Raw genomic sequence first — 20,070 nt, 5'->3', positions numbered from 1 at the left:
CGATCGATGAGCTCATCAGCTCTGGGGATGGGGTGCGCGTCAGTCTTCGTGACTGAGTTGAGTCCTCGGTAGTCCACACAGAACCGGAGTTCGGGCGTGGCACCCGGCGCTGCAGCCTTTGGGACCAAGACCACTGGGCTGGCCCAAGGACTGCTGGAGGACTCAACCACCCCTAGAGCAAGCATCTTCGAGACCTCCTCTTTGATGCAGGCTCTGACCCTGTCAGTTACCCGGTAGGCCTTGTGCTTCACAGGTAAGCTGTCTCCCGTATCCACATCATGGACGCACCAATTTGTGATACCGGGAACCAGGGAGAACAGGTCGGGAAACTGCCCCAGCAGCTGGCGGCAGTCACCCTGTTGCTCAGGGGTCAGGGTGGGTGAGAGGTTAACTCCATCCACTGACCCGTCTCGCTCTGAGGCTACCAAGAGGTCAGGAAGAGGCTCGGACTCCTCTTCCATCCCATCATCGGTGGCCAAGAGCATGCCCACTTCGGACCTCTCCAAGTGGGGCTTCAGTCGATTGACATGTAGGACCCTTAAGGGGTTCCTAGGAGACCGCAAGTCCACCAAGTAGGTGACAGAACTCTTGCGCTCCACAATCTCAAAGGGTCCTGTCCACTTGTCCTGGAGTGCACAAGGCTCCACAGGGGCCAGGACCCACACTTTTTGGCCAGGTTGAAGCTCAACCAGAGTGGCATTCTGGTCGTACCACCGCTTCATTTCCTCCTGGCTGGCTTCCAGGTTTGCCTCAGCAAGTTGCCTGAAACGCCTAGTCTGGTTCCGGAAAGCCAGCATGTAACTGTATACATTCTGGGGAGGTTTCCTGGGAGATTGCTCCCAGCCTTCCTTGACCAGACTAAGAGGTCCTCGTACTGGGTGGCCGTACAAAAGCTCAAAGGGACTGAACCCTAGAGACTTTTGTGGCACCTCGCGGTACGCAAAGAGAAGGCATGGTAAGAGGACGTCCCACTTACGCCTCATGGGTTCCTCGAGACCCATAATCATGCCCTTCAGGGTTCGGTTGAAGCGCTCAACCAACCCGTTTCCTTGGGGATGGTAAGGGGTGGTGAACTTGTAGGTTACACCACACTCTTGCCAAAGGGACTTCATATATTTCGATATGAAGTTGGTCCCCCTGTCAGACACCACCTCTAGAGGGAATCCTACTCGTGAGAAAATTCCCATCAGTGCCCGTCCCACCACGGGGGCCGTCACTGTCCTCAGAGGGATGGCTTCAGGGTACCGGGTGGCATGGTCCACCAAGACCAGGATAAACCTGTTGCCCATGGCTGTCTTGGGGTCCAGTGGCCCCACAATGTCAATCCCCACCCGCTGGAATGGGGTACTGACCACAGGGAAAGGTTGGAGTGGAGCTTTCAGCTTCCTTCCACTCTTGCCACTTGCCTGGCAAGTCTGGCATGTCCTGCAGTGAGTGTCAGAACTCCTGCGCATTTGGGGCCAATAAAAGTGGGTGACAAGCCTTTCAAAGGTCTTGTCCTGCCCCAAATGTCCTGCTAACGGTACGTCGTGAGCCAGCCCCAGTAGGAAGGCTCTGAACTTCTGGGGTACCACCAGCGCACGGGCTGACCCAGGTTCAGCAACCTTAGGCTCGGAGTATAGGAGGTCGTTCTCCCAGTAGATCAAGTGAGTTCCGGACTGATCACCATTGGCCTGGGCTGCAGCCTGCTGCCGCATACCCTCTAGAGAGGGGCACTCTTTCTGCTCCCTGCAGAATTCCTCCCTGGTGGGGCCTCCTTCTTGCTGCCAATGGGTCAGCTCAGGCAGGTCCCCCAGTTCGGCTATCTGTTCCCCGGTAGGCTCCAGGGCATCCCCCTCAAGGTCTGCTTCCTCCTGGGCCGTGGGAACGTCAGGAGCCGGATTCCCGTGCCTCCCTTGCCCTCTCTCTAAGGCCGGTTCCTGGGCCTCTCCCTCAGGCTCCAGGGTTCCTTCAACACCCCTACCGGCTGCCATCGACCGGGTGGTCACACACGCCCAATCAGGCAAGCCCACCATCCGCAGGTGAGTCGTCTTCTCCACCTTTTCCCAAGGGGAGCTCTCCAAATCGTTACCTAGGAGACAATCAACAGGCATGGCCTCTCTCACAGCCACTTGCAGAGTACCAGAGACCCCCCCCACTCAAAGGGAACCTGAGCCATTGGACACTGACTCTCTGTGTTGTCAGCGTTGACAACACGGCAGAATGCGTGCGGGACAACCTGCTCTTGAGACACCAGGTGCTGCTTGACAGCAGTCACACTGGCTCCAGTATCTCTAAGAGCCCCCACCCTTTTGCCATTTATGGTCACCCACTGCCCATACTTTTGAGTATTGGGGGGCAGCTGGGCCTCAGCGACCATCTCACTGTCTCCTAATGAGACTAGGGTCATCTGTACGGGATCCCCCGCCCCTTGGACGTCTATCTCCCTCCCCAAGGCTACACTATTCACCTGCTTGGGGGGTGGGGCACCAGAGGGTGCTGGTTTACCATACAGGGGGCACTTGGGATCCACGGAAATGTGCCCCAGGTTGTTACACTTGTAACATCTGAGGGGCCCTCTTTGAACAGGGTTACCTGTCGGGGCCCCGGTCTGCTTCGGGGGTGGGGGTGGCTGAGAACCTTTCCCTTGGTTCCCTTGGGAATTACGTTGGGGCCCTTGGTAGAACTCCCTCTGTTTACCCTTGTCCCCCCCACTCTTCTGCTGGGGACCCTGAACACCTTTGGCGGGGCCTCCCACGGGACCCTTGTGGACCCTGGTGCTGATCCAGCGGTCCGCCTCCTCAGCAAGCTTCCTCGGGTTGGACAGCTTGCTATCGATCAGGTGTTGGCGTAGCTCAGGAAAACAATTATCCGACAAGTGCTCCCATGCGATTAAATCAAACAGCCCTTGGTAATCATCCACCTTGCTACCCTTCACCCAACCATCCAGCGCTCTGCAAAAAAAGGTCACATATTCTACATAAGTGGTACCAGGTTTCTTGGTGCAATCCCTAAATCTCTGTCTGTACAATTCAGGAGTCAACCCATACCTTGTCATAAGAGCCTCCTTCATGTGTGGATAGGATGTGTGGACATCAGAGGGGAGGTCTAGCAGTGTGTCCCGCCCCTCACTCAGGAACCTTCCCCACAACCCCGCTCCCCAATCCTTCTCAGGGACCCGGTGGGAGGACATGGCTACTTCATAGGCCCTAAACCACTGCCCAATATCATCCTGCTTATAATATTCTTTGACTACATCTTTAGGAATGTGCACCCTTGACTCTGTTGAATTGCTGCCACCAGAGGGTGAGTTGTCTAAACTCCTGGCCTTGAGATCCAACTCCCTCATTTTTACCTCATGCTCCATGGCCAGTTTCTGCCTTTCTCTCTCCATTTGCAGTTTTGCCATCTCCACCTCGTGTGCTCGGGCGGCACTCCTGTCGGCCAACTCCTCTGGCGACAGGCCTCTGCTAGGCTCAAACACACCTTCGGGGGGTATCACCTCCCGGGCATTCTCTGGGAACTTTGATTCGTGCCAGGCTCTCAGTGCTGTCACGTACTGATCCTTGTTGCTCAGTCCACTTTGCTTGATTCTGTACTTGGAGAGATATCCCTTCAGGACATCATTTGTGCACTTCCTCAGTGCCTCGGGCTCCCAATCGATGTCATCTACTCCAGAGAATACAGAGGGCGCTCCGCCTCCGTTGACTGAGCTAGGCATGGTTTCTTAAGGTGGAGATTTTTCTTTAGCAACCACTGTCACTCAATCTGTGGCTGCGTTAGAGGTCTGCTCTACGTGGTGATCAATAATTCACTGTATGTAAATCATAAATGCAAATTCGAGATCCCACCGCTGCCACCAATGTTAGAATGGGGAACCTCTGGTTGGCACAGGTAGGTACTTGTGACAAGCAGCGGTCCCTTCTTCTATTCAGGGCGAGGGAATTACCCCTTCAGGACAACCCCTGCTCACCCTATAGGTAGTGTGGCGCGAGCAGTCAGGGCTAAACTTCAGGGCGCTAGTCAGTTAAGCATTTATGATAACACACAGTAAATCACAACGATCCCCCACAAACGGACACCAAGCGTAAGTTGTATCAAAAATACGGATGCTTTATATAAAAGATTCTTTGTTACGCAGGCATGTACAAGACCATCAATAACGGTTACGAAATGGAAGCCACAAGATGATAATTAGGCACTGTTCTTGTCTTTGGTAACTTATTCGATCACGAGCGCTTCACAGGGCTCGGTTGAGTCGGTCCAGTCACGGTGAGGCGCAGCGTATCCGGGATACAGTGATACGGGGAAATCAGAACGTTGCGGACCCCGAGTCCGATAGAGAGTTCACTTACCTGGGAACGTGCGATGTGGTTGGACGAGTCTTCAGGGGAGATGCAGGTTCTGCACCTCGTGGGTCTTCCGGGTCAAGAATTCAGCGGGCGGCTCTCGGTAGACAGGTGCGGCCCAGGGCCTCCGACACGGACTGCGCGGGAGGTCACTGCGGAGGGCGGCACGGTCAGACTCAGGCTGGGAGGTGAAGCGGGGCGGCCGGATACGTTACGACGTACGGGCGGCCGTCCGAGGCTGGATTTCACTTCCCCACTAGAAATCCGGCGGGAGGGCGAGAGGGCACCAAGCGCGCTCCAGTAGCAGGCAGGTGACAGGGAAGCGGGACGGCCAGACTCGATGGGTCCAGAGCGACTCAGGTAGAGCGGGGCTCTCGGCGAGTGGAGGCGGCCAGGCTTCTGGGTGTCACGGCCCTAGGAGGGATGCGAAGGTGCGCAGGGCACTCCGGCGGGAGAAAGCACACGGCTCGAAGTCTCAGACGAGCGGAGACACGGTGAACCCACTGGTCCTGGGGTTCAGTTCAGGGGGCAAGCTCTTCTTCCAAGCCCTTGGAGATAGTTGAAGAACAAAGTGCAAAAGTCTCTTTCAGTCTTTTTTCCTCTCCTTCCTTAGCAAGGCACCTACTGCAGGCCAGTCCCTCAGGTCAGGGAAAGTTACTCCTCCTTCAGCGTCTTCCAGGTCCTTCTAGTCAGGCAGAGTTCCTTCGTGGTTCAATCTGGATCTGATTTCTTAGGAGCCAGGCTCCTACTTTTATACAGGGATTCTTTTGTTCTTTAGCGCCAGGGGGCCTGGGCCTGGCTCAGTCCAGTTTTGGAGCACTCTGTTGTGGTGACTTGGCTTGTTCCTTTCAGCAGCAGGGCAGAGACATCAGCCGCTCCACAGGGGGCGGCGCCGGCTTTGTGGTGGCAGAGCACAGGTCTATTCAAGAGTCAGGGTGCACTCCTCCCACCCATCCTGGGGTAATCTCCCTACCCACCACCTGGCAGCCAACCTGTCTCCTGGAATCCCCCAGCCCTGCTCCTGTACTGTTGCTAGGCAGAACACACACACACAGCAGAGGCAGACTGAGATGGTTAGGCACGCAAAGGCTAACTTTCTAAAAGTAGCATTTGAAAACCCAGGATATTAAAATAACCCTTACTAAAAGACGTATTTTATTATCCTGAGTTCAGGCATACTAAACATGACTTTCTACCATGCTCTCTGAGTCCACTGGGGTCACAGCGTGTAGCGATCCCAGCAGCCCATTCTGGCCTATGGAGAGCAGGTAGCCTTCAATAGTGAAAAACGAAAATGGCTGTAATTCACTATTAAGACATGCCACCCACATCAGGGCATGTCCTACCTTACACCTACAATGCACCCTGCGCTCAGGCCTACCAGAGGGGTGACTAACATGTAGTTAAGGGAAGGTTTAGGGACTGGTAAGTGGGGACACTTGCTCAGTCAGCGCGACGGTACCAGACCGCGCGCAGGTTCTGCAGTGGCAGACCCTAGACACATTTTACCCCGCTGCTTCGGTGGGTGGCACAACCAGTGCTGCAAGCCCACTAGCAGCATTTGGATATACGAGCCCTTGGCACCCCTGGTGCACTCTACTAGGGACTGATAGTAAACCAAATAAACCAAACGTGGAAGTCAATTCACATAATACATTTTACCATAGGGAGCACTTGCACTGTGGCACTGGATGGCAGTGGCACAGTGCCCTGAGCAGCTAACATCAACACAAAAACACATTGAGGCACAGACAAAAATGGAAGGGTGACCCACGCCAATGGTGCCAGGTCTAACAGCTCTTTATACAGAACTCACTCAGTCTTACACCAATCGAGGAAGTCGCAGCTCTAAAACCAGTGTTATACTGGATTAGGCAACAATTTACCTAAAATCCTCGGAAGAAGCCGACTATGCTAGTGGGTATGGCAGGAAAACGTTGGATGACTCATGTAAAACGTAGTCTAGCTGAATTGGAGCTGGGGTTCCTTTTTTTTCTGTTTTGCACAAAACAGGACGTAGGACATCAAATATAGCCTCTCCCCCTTTTCAGATCTTATGAGATTAAATGTGTTGACTTGGTATTGCCGTTCTGCCTTAAAACAGACGATGAATGTATTTTCAATTCAAAAGCTTCGTACTTATGGGCAGTTTGGCCACACATGAGGGAACTGCCAGACGATTTAGGATTCGAACTAGGTTTCGGCAGGAAGGTACACAGTTGGTGATTTCATGGTGCTTATGGCGCCTGCTATTTTTGTGCACTTGCGCTTTGTTAGGATGTGGACTACAGTCTAGCCACTATTGCTTGCACTCTATAGGCTGGCACGATTGATATGAGATAGATTGCTGTTTTATGTGATTTTATGTCTTTAATAAAGGTTTTCATGTATGGCTGAAAGCTGAAACAATAAACGACTAATTGAATAATAGGAAGGTGGACCAGAATTAGTAGGATGGTTCTAGAGGTTTTTTAAGTCTGGTAGAACAATTAACAAACGACCAGTATGCAAAGATGTGTGTATCGTAATGTACTGTAGTATTTCTGTGCTGCTTCCTACCCCTTTGTGGGGGTGTTGAAGTGCTACCCACATGATTGGCATGCTACACCTTGTGGGGGTGTTTGGCTGGAAGTGTTTTGTGTATGTGGGAAGCGTTTATGTGCAGTGCCTGAGTAACTAGAGGTGCTCCTGTCTTGTTTTGGGGTGCTGCACTTAGTGGCGGAATGCATGAGTGGGTGTGAGAGACAAACACACAGTTTACGATTTGAAGTGTGCTCGTATATGATTCGTTTTGGAGGTCCCACTATTATGTTTAGGATTTCTTTATACCCTGAGCCCAAATGTATATGCTGAACTGTGTCAGAAGGTTGCTAAATTTGAGATGTTATGGATATGGTGGAGAAGTTGCAGCTTGATGGGTGAGTGACAAAGACCACCCAGGACGGACTGGATTAGTCATCCTTTATATGGTTATCATTATAGGTTCTCTATTAAAAGGTGTCACATAATGGTAAAAATGTATAACTTGTCAGGATCTACAGTGGTGGACTATGTTAGCATCCCACGGTGTGTAGCAGATCTCTTTAGACATTACATGCTTTTCCCACTGGTATGGAGTGGTTTGAGCGGACTGGATGAACATAGCCCACTTATTTGGACGATAAAATGATTGTCATAGTCGAGTGACAGTAAAAAAATCTGCCTCTTCCAACTATGCAATCTTCCATTCCCAGCTATTGATGGAGGTGGACAAAGTGCCTTGGGTACTGGTGGGTTATCCATTTTTGTTATCACATCATCTACAGCTTGTTGACAGCAGTGGTTACTGTGAGCCAGGCGTCTGTTGATGGTTAGTTGCAATTCCAGGCCTTTTGTCAGGACTATTAGTCTGGTGATTATTTCGGACACAGCCAGGTTTCACTTTGCATCTGAATTTCATGTGTCGCTATATACTTCGCTTTTTGCTTGGCAAGGAAATCCAGAGTTGTCTCGCTTGGATGAAGAATGAGAAATTTCTCATGGTTTTCTTTTTGTAATGGAGTTTGATGATCTGAGATACTCATTTCAAATTTAGTGTCCTTTGTGAGTAATGTTTAAACTTCAACTGTAAATATAATAGTCCTTTTCTCATTGGAGACTACGTGTACAATGCACCGTACCTTGAACAGTGATTGTCTAGCTGTCGGTAGCCACTGAATGTCTTTAAATCCTTCTCAGAGTTTCCTGGGTGAAAAGTAAACCATGGTGTTTATAAAGACTGAAAATATGGAATATAATATACGGCTTTGTGCTACCTTTTTAGGTCTCGCCTGACCCAGCGCATGCGCTGGTCTGGCGAGACATTTTGTGAGGGCTCCAAAAAGTGCTACCAGGCCAGCCTAGAGCTACAGTGCAAGTGCGTGGGCGCGCGCGTCGCGCTTTACCGTGATTACTTTCACTTGCGCGGCCCCTTTGATGTTTGATCGCGATCACTTTTGCGGCGCACGACCGCTTTGATGTTCTCCGTGAGGCTTCAATAGATTACAGCAGTTAAAACAAGCATTGGCATAGCCAATAGGTTTCGCTTTTGGGACCTTATAAGTGTTTAGTTATGCAACTGTTGCATGGCTAAACACTTATAAGGTCCCAAAGGCGAGACCTATTGGCTATGCCAATGCTTGTTTTCCTTTGCTGTTCAACAGCGCTTAAGAAACCAGCATTGGCAAAGCCAATAGATTGCCACTTATTACAAAGACTAATGGCTTTGCTACTGCTTGCTGTAATTGCGGTGGCCTTTTGTCTGCTGTTCCATCTCGCCCAAATCACATGATGAGATAGAATGAACTGATCTGGAGCTTCATGTTTACATTTTCCAGTACTAGTTGTGGATTGCGATTTAATATGTCCAGATAATATTTTGATTTCTAAAATAACCTTACTAATAATCTTATTTTGTTATTGCACATACAGTATTGTCTTAAAAGCACAGCAGTATGTTTTTTAATAAATTGTCTGACCTCTACACTGGAACCTTCCACCAAAAAGAGCTCTGCCCTTCCAGATTAATTCATTATTATGGCTAGTTTTCTAAAAGTCTTCTCTACATTAGGATCTTGGGTGGGGTGAGGAACTTCAAAGCAGTATTCCTAAAATTATCTCACAGCTAAGACAACTGCATTAAAATGACTTGTATTGTTCTAGTAGAAAGGAACAAAAAAATATGCGTTTCTGCTCATTAATGGCAACATTAAAAATTATTTGAATGCGGAACAACAAGACATGTTATTTACTGAAGGAACTGAATTCGGTATAAAGAAAAAACGGACACCATTAAACCCATTCAATTTGGGTACACATGTTTTGATCAACACCCCCTCCTCCAGTGATCCCTCTCACAAAATAGGGCTATAACATAACATAGAATGTGTATTTGTACAGCGCTTACAAGCACTCCTAATCTCACCATCTTTCCATTCACAGTGAAGCATCTGTGTCACATGAATGTGTATTGAGAATAATGATTTATGAACAATCTATATAAACAAACCCAAGATCTATTTAGTTGAGTTTATTTGTATTTTTTTTTTATTTAGCAGAATAGAAAAAACAAACAAAAATTCAATCAATGATAAAAACCAATATACAATCACAATTCATCCTGTACCATCTTAGATATAATTATTACAGATATTAATGTACTAAAAAAAGATCATAGCATTTCAACTAAAGTGCAAGTGCTAAAGTGCCAAGGATTCAAACTATTTCCTCTAAAGAAAGACTAAAGTGCGATAGGACCAGTTCTCACAAACAACGATACTGCTCGGCGAGAAGATATAGTGGACGCCTGTAAAATACATTAAAGAAATGTCATACGAACTAAAATAAGTGAGCTATGACAGGCGTCAATCGAGCAGTCGTAGTTTCGCTGGAAACCCCATTTTCATTATATCCAAAATACAGTTCATAAAAAAAACATTGCTTTCATTAATTAGAAAGTGTAAACATCACAAGTATTATATAATCAGGAACCTATCGTTTCATATCAACCAAAGTGCAAGTGCTAAAGCCAAAGGATGTATAACACCTGAACCCCCTTCTCTATTTAGTCTAAATACAGTCCATACTAGACAGACCTTTAACCCCTGGAGATCCCTTTCCATCTGATCCAGATATTTCCAAACTAAGCTACATTTCCTAGTGGCTCCCACCCTTTTCGCATATGCTTCTTCAAAGGATCTTACTCATTTAATTTTATTATACCATTCAAGAAAGGTCTGGGTCTTAGTGGTTTTCCAGTTCTGGAGGATCAACGAGCGTGCCACCAAAAAAAGAGATTGATAAAAACATTTCCCCCCTCTAGTTAAAGCCTGGTTTAAACTTTGTTTTAAAAAACAACACAAAATGACCTCCGGCTCTAGTTGTATGTTGCTCCTGAGGGCACGACTGATCTCAGCACACATTTTCATCCAGAACTGGCTCAACCTTGAACATGTGCAAACAATGTGCAACCAGCCACCATTCCCCAACTGCTGGCAGCGAAAGCACTTATTTTCAACCTCTGGATAGATTTTATGCAAAGCGTATGGGGTATAGTAAGCCATCCATCGGGACAGAAACGCCATCCTTTTGAAATGTGCTGCTCTCAAGGCCTTACTGCCGTGTAAACAAGTAATTTTCCACTCTCTAACTGAAAGGCTGCATTTTTTCCAGAAATTTGGTAACGAGAAGGGGATCCCCTTGATTTCGAAAAACTCGGTACCAATTCCCTATACCTCGCAGTTTAGTTCTAAAGACAGCAGCAAGGACCGAGGAGGTACCTATATTTCCTAGGGGTATATATTTATTTACCAGTAATCTAACCCGAAGGAAGCTAAAAAAAAGAAATCTGCTCTGCATCTAACCTGAACCTCCTCCCAGTTAATGCATCTACCTCCTATTATAAAATGACCAATCTCTTTGAAACCTTTAGATTCCCAGAGTTTAACTTGACTATTCCGGATGTAGAGGCCCAGACTTCTGGCCTCAGTTAAACCCAGGTATCCAACCCCGAGGACTGGGCCTTTTGAGATTAGAATTTCTGGAGTCTGTTAGAGAATGCTAGAAGCATCTTGTATTGTACTTTTTTAGGGAGTTTTGATGTTTTTAAAAAAACAGAAGCTGAATTCCAGCTTCATGGACCATCTTACTAAGAAAAAAACTATCAAAAGATCCCCTGTTGTCAAGCAGTCGCACTACTATATCCATGAATGCTGTTTCATAATAGGTATGAATATGGGGGAGTGCCAACCCACCCCAGCTAGTATCTAGTTGGAGGATCGATAATTTTAACCTTGGTGCTTTTTTATTCCAAATAAATTGGCGGAATAATTTTTCCAATTCACTAAAAAAAAAGTATTCACTTTAATCGGAATATTTGAAAATAAAAAAAATTAATAAAGGTAGTACTGACATTTTTATTAAAGCTACACGCCCTATCAAAGTAAGGGGGAGAAGTGTCCACTTTCCCAATAGATCTTAAATTTTTCTCAATGTTACTTCATAATTTAACCTGAACAAATCCACATATTGATTAGACAAAAATTCCCAAATACCGAATTGGCTCTGAAGAATATGCTTGTAGTCTTAGATTGTCCGGAAGAAAGTTACAGCAGACATTAAGCACCAGTACTTTTTATGATTTATTTTGTATCCTCCAATCGCCTCAAATTCAGCAAACTCCCTTAGAATTCTGTCAATATTTTGTTTTTCTGGTTTAAGATAGAGTATGACGTCATCTGCGAATAATTTTACTTTTGACATCCCCTCTATTGGAGTTTTTATATCTAAATTATTTCGAATCCTTACGGCCAGAGCTTCTATAAAAAAAAGTAAATAAGACTGGCGACAAGGGACACCCCTGCCGGGTCCCACGTCTAATATCTATTATCCCTGCTGATTTTGAATTTATCCTAATCTGAGCTTGGGCTTCTTGATATATATTCTGGAGCATAGTGATTATTTGCACTAGGAACCCAAACTTTTCAAGGCCATAAAATAATGCATCCCAATTCACAAGGTTGAATGCCTTCTCGGCATCGACCATCATTATTCATTATTATTGCGGAAGTTTGATGTGTGTTAAAATAATCAATTGCTTGAATTAGATAGCCGGTGTTTGATGACATTGACCGGCCTGCTATAAAGCCGGATTGATCTATGTGAATTGCATATTGTTCCACAGGGATAAATCGGTTGGCCCATATTTTTAGCAGTAGCTTATAATCTGTATTTAAGAGGCTGATTGGCCTATAAGAGCCGACCTCCCTAGGATTTTTAGGTCTCGCCTGACCAAGCGCATGTGCTGGTCTGGCGAGACTTATTGAGAGGGCTCCAAAAAGTGCTACCAGGCCAGCCTAGAGCTACAGTGCATGTGTGCGGGCACGCGCGCAGCGCTTTACCGCGATTACTTTCACTTTTGCGGCCGCTTGGCATAGCCAATAGGTCTCGCTTTTGGGACCTTATAAGTATTTAGTTATGCAACTGTTGCATGGCTAAACACTTGTAAGGTCCCAAAGGCAAAACCTATTGGCTATGCCAATGCTTGTTACCCTTCTTAACAAAACTGACTATTGAAGACTCTTTGAAGGCCACTGGACGTCACCCCCCGCTTTAACATGATTGAATAACTCGAGCAGAAAAGGTATTAACTCGTCCGCGAAAACCTTATAAATTCAGTCAGAAGACCATCGTTTCCACAGGCCTTACCTCCAGGCATTGAGCCCAAAGCCTTAGAGATTTCTTCTGCAGAAATTACGGCCTATTAAATCCTCTGTCTGTCCTGTAGAAAGCGGAGGGAGAACTAAAGCATCAAAATAGCCCTGATTTGCCTGTTTGGATACTTGATAGTCAGTTGAATAGAGATCCTTATAATGATCAACAAAACTTCTAGAGATATTCTCTTTTTCGGAAACTATTATCTGCGTCCCTGGTATTACCACTTCTTCTATTACCGCCGCTTCTTGCTTAACTCTAGTTGACCATGCCAACAACTTTCCTACCATTTGGCTTTCTTCATAAGTTTTCTGTTGGTACGCTCTTGAACTGCTAATCTTTTCCATAATAAAAAACTCCCTCAATTCCTGCTTGGCCTTAGTTAAGTCCTCTCCGGTACGATGTCCCCCTCCCCCAGAAGAACCTCTCTTTGCCAAGGCCAAATCAACTGCTTTTTGGAGTCCTTAATTCGATTTTTACGCTCTCTGGTTTGTTCTGCCATAAAGGCAATCATTTGACCTCGCATTGCAGCTTTAAAGGCGCCCCAAACTGAAAAAAGTCTGGCGGTGCCCCTATTAATCTTAAAAAGTCCTTGATCCATTCTTGCGTACTTATTATCCACTGTTGATTGGTTAGAAGGAGTCTATCCATCTGCCACCTGGATTTTTATCTCTCCCCCAATACTATATTTATTTCAAAATTTACCAGAGAATGGTCGGAAAAAGAGTTAGCTAAAATCTCGATATACAGGCATTTCAAGGACCGTGACACCAGAAAGAAATCAATCCGTGAAGCGGACTTAAATTGACTAGAGTAATACATAAATTGTTTGGCTATACCATGGGCCCTGCGCCAAGGATTAACAAGCTGATGATCCTGTTTTAAAATATCTATCAACTTTTTGGTCCCGGGCTTCATCTGCCTTATTACTTTATTTGAAGTATCTAATTGGAGATCTTGTATAAAATTGAAATCTCCCCCTAAAATAATTATGCCAACTGCTGTTCTAGCTTTATCTGTATTTTATGTGTGCACATTTATGATTTTTGTGACAGAAACTGAATAAAGATTATTGATTGATTGATTGTCATGTAAATCGTGCTACAAACATCATGTAAAAATATGATAAATATAAAGTCTCTTTAAAATTCAAAAACGTGTATTTCTTTAACATGCAGAAGCATTTCACCTTAGTGCAGCATATCACTGCTTTGAGAGGCATGCATTAAAAGCGTGGGTGGCAGGCAGAAGCCACGTGAGAGCTTGGCTCGTTTTGAGCTCGAGGGTCCAAAGGGCCTCTAGCTGAGCCAGGCATATGGCTCGAGCCTTCAATGGCCCACCCACCTGTTCAAAATCTAACTACAATTAATAGATATCGGTCACAATTAGTTTAGAAAACAACTCTTTTATTGTGCTCAACTTCTACTAAATATTGAAACAAAGAAATGTTTTTAAAAAACTAGTGGTCTAGAAAAGCAGCTTGTTCGTTCAAGCCTCATTTAATTGACGATCTTAGACCTACAAGATGATATTTATTAAGACAAGTGCGCACTTTTCAAACAGCACTTATGATGCACATTTGGCTTTTTCTGAGCTAATAAAACAGTTTGCCCAGAATCACAAAGCTGGCACAGCGAGAATGGCAATGTTGCCCTCATGCTTTTACTGCCACTATTTTAACCCCTAGACCACATGTACCAGCATAAGATGCTTTGATTATACTTTGCTGCCTATTGAAGAGAGAAGTGCAAAAGATTTTAGGGTCAGGTACACTTTTAAGAGAAGGCAAGTTTCAAACTGGAGTCCAAATAGGGGTGTAGTATCAGGATAATGCAATGGAGAAAGTGAGCAGGGTCTTGAATTGTCATGAAGCAGCATTTGATTAGCTAGACAAGTAATCGTTTTTAGCCAGGATCGTCGCTAACGCACAATTGTTAAATAGAAACAGAGAAATTGCACATAAACACATACATACATAAAACAATATATTTTCCTGTTTTTATTTATTTATAAATATGGAAAAAATACCAAAAATAGGTTTTCATCTGGACGACTCTCAATACTGTCAATCATGCGTGCTAGGTCAATAGCTGTACAGACTGCCGGGTAGAGGAGTTAAAAAATAATTCCTACTTAAGTTAAAATAACTACAGCAGTACAGCTGTTCAAGCTGTCCTAAAATAATGTTAATTGCAGAGGACTGTATTGTAAATGGCTAAAAATCATTGGACATTCAAACACGAGTAAACACTTGTCAGCTAAAAAAATTCGAAATATACCCGTTGTGGATTCACTTTTAAACACCCAGCAAAAAATAAATATGGATAAGTACAAACGGAAATGTAACAAAAAAAATGCCATATGACCTTGAGCACTAAAAATAAGATGGAAAATATAAGTCTCCTCAGCCTATCTAGTCTGCTGGTTTAGCCGCCTACTGTTCACTGAAAGACCATTCTTGGTCTACAGCTTTTCACACTTTCTTATTCTGGTAATGTTCCCCTGTTTCTGTCTCAGGCCTTATTTAATTGTTTCTGTTTTCGTCTTCTCCTGCTGAGTGTATGTTCATGCATTCACATTTCAACAAAAAGTCATTTTCTAATGTAACACCTGGCCTCCTCCATTCTCATAACGTCTTGTTTTTGGGCAATTCTTCTCCTAAAAATGTTCCTCTTTTCTAATGAGATTATTCTCTTTCGGAAGGGGGTTAGAAAGATAGGGGCAACCTAGGGTGGAGAGAAGAGACATTGCAAAATGGTGAACCGTTGCAATAAGAGAGATTGAAACCTTGAAAATGGGTCTGATGGGGGCAAAGAAAGTGGGAGAAAGCAGGCAATAAAAGGCAGTATAGGCAATACAGGAACAAGCATTGGCATAGCCAATAGGTCTCGCCTTTGGGACGTAATAAGTGTTTAGCCAGAGTGCTGGTCGTTTTCTATCAAGAAAGTTATATAGAAGCAGTTGCCAGAAAAATAAAAATAAGAAAGTCCCTCAGCAGAAAGCAATTCTGGTATTTTACTGGCCTCTACTGGTCGTTTTCTATCAAGACAGTTAAATAGCGGCAGTTGAACAGAAAAAAAGTACCTAAGTGGGAGCAGACAAGTCCTAAGGCTGATCTCCAGATCCCACAAAGTACATACAATAAAGTATATACAAGAGGTCTTGAATGCTCGACCTAAATAACGAGAGAAATAAGAGAAGGCGATAAGAAAGAGAATTCAAGATATAGATGTGAAATAGAATGGAAGTATGATAATACAGAGGACAGCTAGATTAAAGGGTGGACAAGATGTGGCCTAACAGCTAGAGCGGTCGACCTCGAAGCTGGGGAACTGGGTTAGAGTCTCAGCAGGGACACTTTACATCCTGTGATCCTGGGTAGATCACTAAATCCCCCACCACAACCCCCCTCGCCTAACAAAATTAATGTGTCTGTCTGTAAAGCAACTGGTGTCATGTAAAGCACTCCAATACCTTCAGGTCAAGTTTGCGCTATATGAAAAAAGAAATTCAAGGGTGGACGTGGGAGAGGGGAGCATAGAGCTTAGATATAAGCAGAAAGAAGTAGGATGACGGAGAAGTTGGGTAGAGATGGAAAGAAAAATGTGAACATGGGAGACAGACCAGAACAGGAACTAACTGTCGAGGTTGAAAGGGAGAAATGAGATGGAGAGCAGTAGCTTGAAAGAAGGAAAGTAAAATCAGGAACTACGAGCATTGTAGGTAGTGACGTAGTAATACTAAGTCCAGCAAGGCAGCAGTGCATGGATGTAGGAGGGACCCATTATATATCGACTATTGCTATATTTCATCAACTAAAGGCGAACTAAAAGGAAACCAACGCGTGTGTCTGGACAGTACTGTACATTCTTGTCTAACCACCCAAGAGAAACAAAAACGTACAACGTCAACAACAGTGCAAAATTGCAGCGCCCCCATGGCAATCATGTTTGCATCACACTCTAACGGAACTTTACGGCAAGCGGTGACTGCAGAATCGCTATAAAGATACGAAAGAGGACTGGGGCGGATGTGCACATTTCCTGTAAAAGAGTGGAGAGGTGGTGTCTCGAGGACGGATGTGCATTGTGCACGTACACCTACACCTACAGGGTACAATGGATTCTATGCCGGAGGTCCTGTCGTGCCCCTTTGATCTCCAGCACCAGATGTGGCCCAGATGCGCTGTGTAAAACGGAATACCAGGGCTAGCTCTCGGAGGGGTTCAATCTCCACGCAGCTGCATTTTGGGTAAAAAAAAAAAAAGAAATTTGCAGTTCCCACGGTAATAAAAACACAGAAAGATGCACTTGTTCTGTATGAGGATGAGAAACGATGGGGGGGGGGGGGGGGGGGGGGGGGGAACTGGCCACTCCTTCCCAAAACTCTACCCAAAACGCGATGAAACGGTGAAAAGTCAGAGTGCAAAAACAACAAATCGAAGATATTCCAGGCAACGTCTCGAAGGAAAACAATCACCCCGAGGACCACCGGATACAAAGCCCCTGAGATGTCCAAATGAATGGAAGACGGGAAACGGGTTTCTGGCGCTTGGGTTCAGAGAGCTGCATCTAGGCGCACAGGCATAATGTGGAGGCGCTTTGTGGTAAAAGGGCAACTTTAGAAATGTGTTTTGAGACTGCTGCAGCTACCACACCAATCACCCAAAAATATTTGCACGTACGTATTTCTAATTAGTTGCAAAGATATTTTGGTATTATTAACATATTTCATTAACACCATTACTCATTACACTGTATTTTTTAACAATGGGGCCAGGCAAATGTGTGGTCTAGTTTTTCACGTTAGAAGCCATGGTGCCCATCAGCCTGATCCCAAACAGACGTGGCAGACCCGCCCCCTCGCCCAGTGCCACAGACCGGCTCCACAGCCCCCACCCTTTCTCCATCCCTCCTCCGCCCACCAGCACACAATAGCGACTCACATGGGGGCCCCGGGGAGGGCTGCGTTGTCCGCCGCGGAGCAGTTGGGGCAGGGTGCTCTCCATGCCGGGTAATCCGCGGTTCGCCGCAGCGTAACTAGGAATTTGGATACAGAGTGCGAAGAAGCAGGGTTGAAGCAAGACAGAGCAGCGTCCAGGCTTTTGCCGTGGCTCCCTGAGGCTGACGCTTATTGGCGGCGCCGGTGCCTACGCCCCGCCCCGAGGAGGAAGAAATTCAGATGCTCGCCCAGTGATTCTAAAGTACCCGTGATTCTGCTCCACGCTCTCAGCGGCATCCCGAAGTGACAGTCCAGCCTGCTCACCCACAAGTGAGAAGAGGCTATAGGGCACAGCACGTGACACATTTGTTATTCATGTCACTGGAACCACTTTTTGTGCCCGCTGCAGAAGTTTCCAGCAAAAGCGCGGAGTTTATTCCGATGTTAAACATGCTTTATATAAAGCATATATTACCATGATGAGAATGTTGGTGAAAGCACAGGAACGCGATGGCAGACCAGCAATAATGGAGAGCTCAGCAGGGGGTCTAACACAGAACTTTTCCATAAGAATCTAACTAGAAGTCATCACGCCGAGTCACCTAAATAAACTTTAAAATTCACGCGGTTTAGTTCAGTATTTATTCTTGTATGCAATTTTATATAGCGCGGATTTTACCCAAAGGTGTCAGAGGGCATCACAATAGAACCCAGTACCTTACATGAGGAATATGTACATATTTACACGTTACAGATACAAATGAGATAAATGAAAGGATAAAATAAAACAATAGGTGGCAGTCACACAGAAAACAAAAACACATTAGGATGAGTATCGTGCAGGCATAGATTGCATAATAACAACATTGTAAGAACTTCCGTGAGGGACATGAAAAGGGATGTATTAATTCTGGAAGTGTCTTTGGAAGAAAAGGGGTTTGAGGTCAGTTTTGAAGGTCCGGATAGAGGTGGTGGTACGAAAAGGTGGAGGAAGCGAGTTCCAGATTCCAACCGCTTTGCCTGAGAAGGATTGAGCCATCAATCTTTACCTTTTGAAGGTGGGACTCTGAGGCTCAAGCAGTAAATTTTCCGCATTACGTGAAGGTCTGGAGCCTCCAGAGATTTTGAGTTTATTCTCCAGGTATAGAGGGGAGGAAGTGTGCAAGCAAGGCTTTGTGGGTGATACAGGCAGTCTTGTAGATTGACCTTCCTTCGATGGGAAGCCATCGAAGAGAAAGCAGTAAGGGAGTGATGTGGTCACTTCTTTTGGCCCCAAAAACTAAACAAGCTGCTGAATGGAGTATGGATTTAAGAGGGAATAGGTGGAGTTTGGGGAGGCCAGCAGAAAGAGAGTTATACTCGTCCAACCTAGAGAGAACCAGAGATTGGACCAAGGTCTTTAGGTCTCGCCTACGCAGTGCGCAAGCGCTGCCTAGGAGAGACCTCTTGGAATCGCACTGTACTTTCTTGGAAACTCGTGCATGTTTTGCACTGTTTCCAATGAATACTCGTGCATGCAGAGCGTTTGCCTTGCAGGAGCGAGCAGCGGCGCCCTCTGTTTGCAATTATCGCCCCTTGCTGCTCGCTCCTGCAAGGCAAATGCTCGGCATGCACAAGTACTCGTTAACTTTCGCGGCTGCGGGACCGCGCTTGTTTTTCAGCGCTTGTTTTTCAGCGCTTGTTTTTAGTTCGTCTCCCTCTAATCTTCTCTTGTATCATTCATTGTTCCTCCTCTTTTGCCTTAAATCACTGGCTCCGCCTCTCAATCACACTTCTCTGTCTGCCTTGTATCTTCTTCCCTTGCATTCTCCGCACCCTCCCCCCTTTGTCCCTGTGTTTGTTCCTCTGCCCATTAGTACAGCCCCTCTTACTTCCTCTACGCCATCCGTGGCCCATACACCTCCTATCCTTATTTCGTCGCTCTTACTGCCTCTGCATGCACTCCCTTCTTTCGCCCTATTCACCCCTTACCTCCTCTGCACCCACCCACCCACCCTCTTCCTTTCCTCTCCTTCTTTCCTTGCCCCTTCCTGTGCCCCTCTTGCTACCTTTCCTCCCACAATCCATTTCCTCCCCCTATCTCCTCGCCCTTCCCTCCTCTCTTCAGCAGTCGTGTAGGCTATCGCGGCATGCCAGGAGTCAGCTAGCAGCTATTCCGAACCCTGATGCAAAAGGAACACCCACACATCCGGTGTGCGCCTCTAACAACGGCACGTTCTGGTCTGAGAGTTTTACCACAAACTGCCTGCTCCGGGTGCACATCTGCAAAAGATGAGCACCGCGCCTAGCTAGGGTTTGCAGAAAGTGATTACTTAGCAAATGCAGAGCAGGTGACAGAGAGGGGATGGTATAGCACAATGGCAGACGCTCCTATATTTTGGTTGCATCTACCTTCCCGTCCATATACAGATATTTAACAGCCTCGCATCTGTGTGACGTACAGGCTTCGTTACGCCTCGAGCCTCGATTACTGACTCTTACCAGACAGAGGGGCTAGAGCATCAAAGAAGACTTAGATCATAAGGCAGCCCTCGAGCAGTATGGAACACAGCCTGTGCCCTACTCTGAAAAT

The 20,070-nt window shown here is 46.1% G+C and overlaps 1 protein-coding gene across 2 annotated transcripts in view; it reads right to left on the bottom strand.

The window, feature by feature from the left end:
- The window catches only part of GNE (glucosamine (UDP-N-acetyl)-2-epimerase/N-acetylmannosamine kinase), a 230,403-nt gene extending 212,714 nt beyond the window's left edge, over window positions 1-17,689 (bottom strand). Inside the window, exons 1-2 of one of the 2 annotated variants that reach the window (XM_085641104.1) lie at window positions 17,503-17,607; window positions 16,668-16,797 (exon numbers count right to left, since the gene is read on the bottom strand). Coding sequence is in view for 1 of the 2 variants with exons in the window: in XM_085641102.1 (XP_085497228.1) it covers window positions 17,503-17,565 (63 nt within the window). In the remaining variant the exon portion in view is untranslated. Of the gene's footprint in view, window positions 1-16,667; window positions 16,798-17,502 lie in introns of both variants that reach the window. The other variant, XM_085641102.1, reaches the window with a different exon arrangement.
- Between the last annotated feature and the right edge of the window lie 2,381 nt (window positions 17,690-20,070).

The sequence above is a fragment of the Triturus cristatus genome, chromosome 2_2 (assembly GCF_964204655.1).
Source record: "Triturus cristatus chromosome 2_2, aTriCri1.1, whole genome shotgun sequence".
Lineage (NCBI taxonomy): Eukaryota > Metazoa > Chordata > Amphibia > Caudata > Salamandridae > Triturus > Triturus cristatus.
The sequence above is the reverse complement of the archived record's forward strand: the minus strand, read 5'-3'. Positions and strand labels throughout refer to the sequence as shown.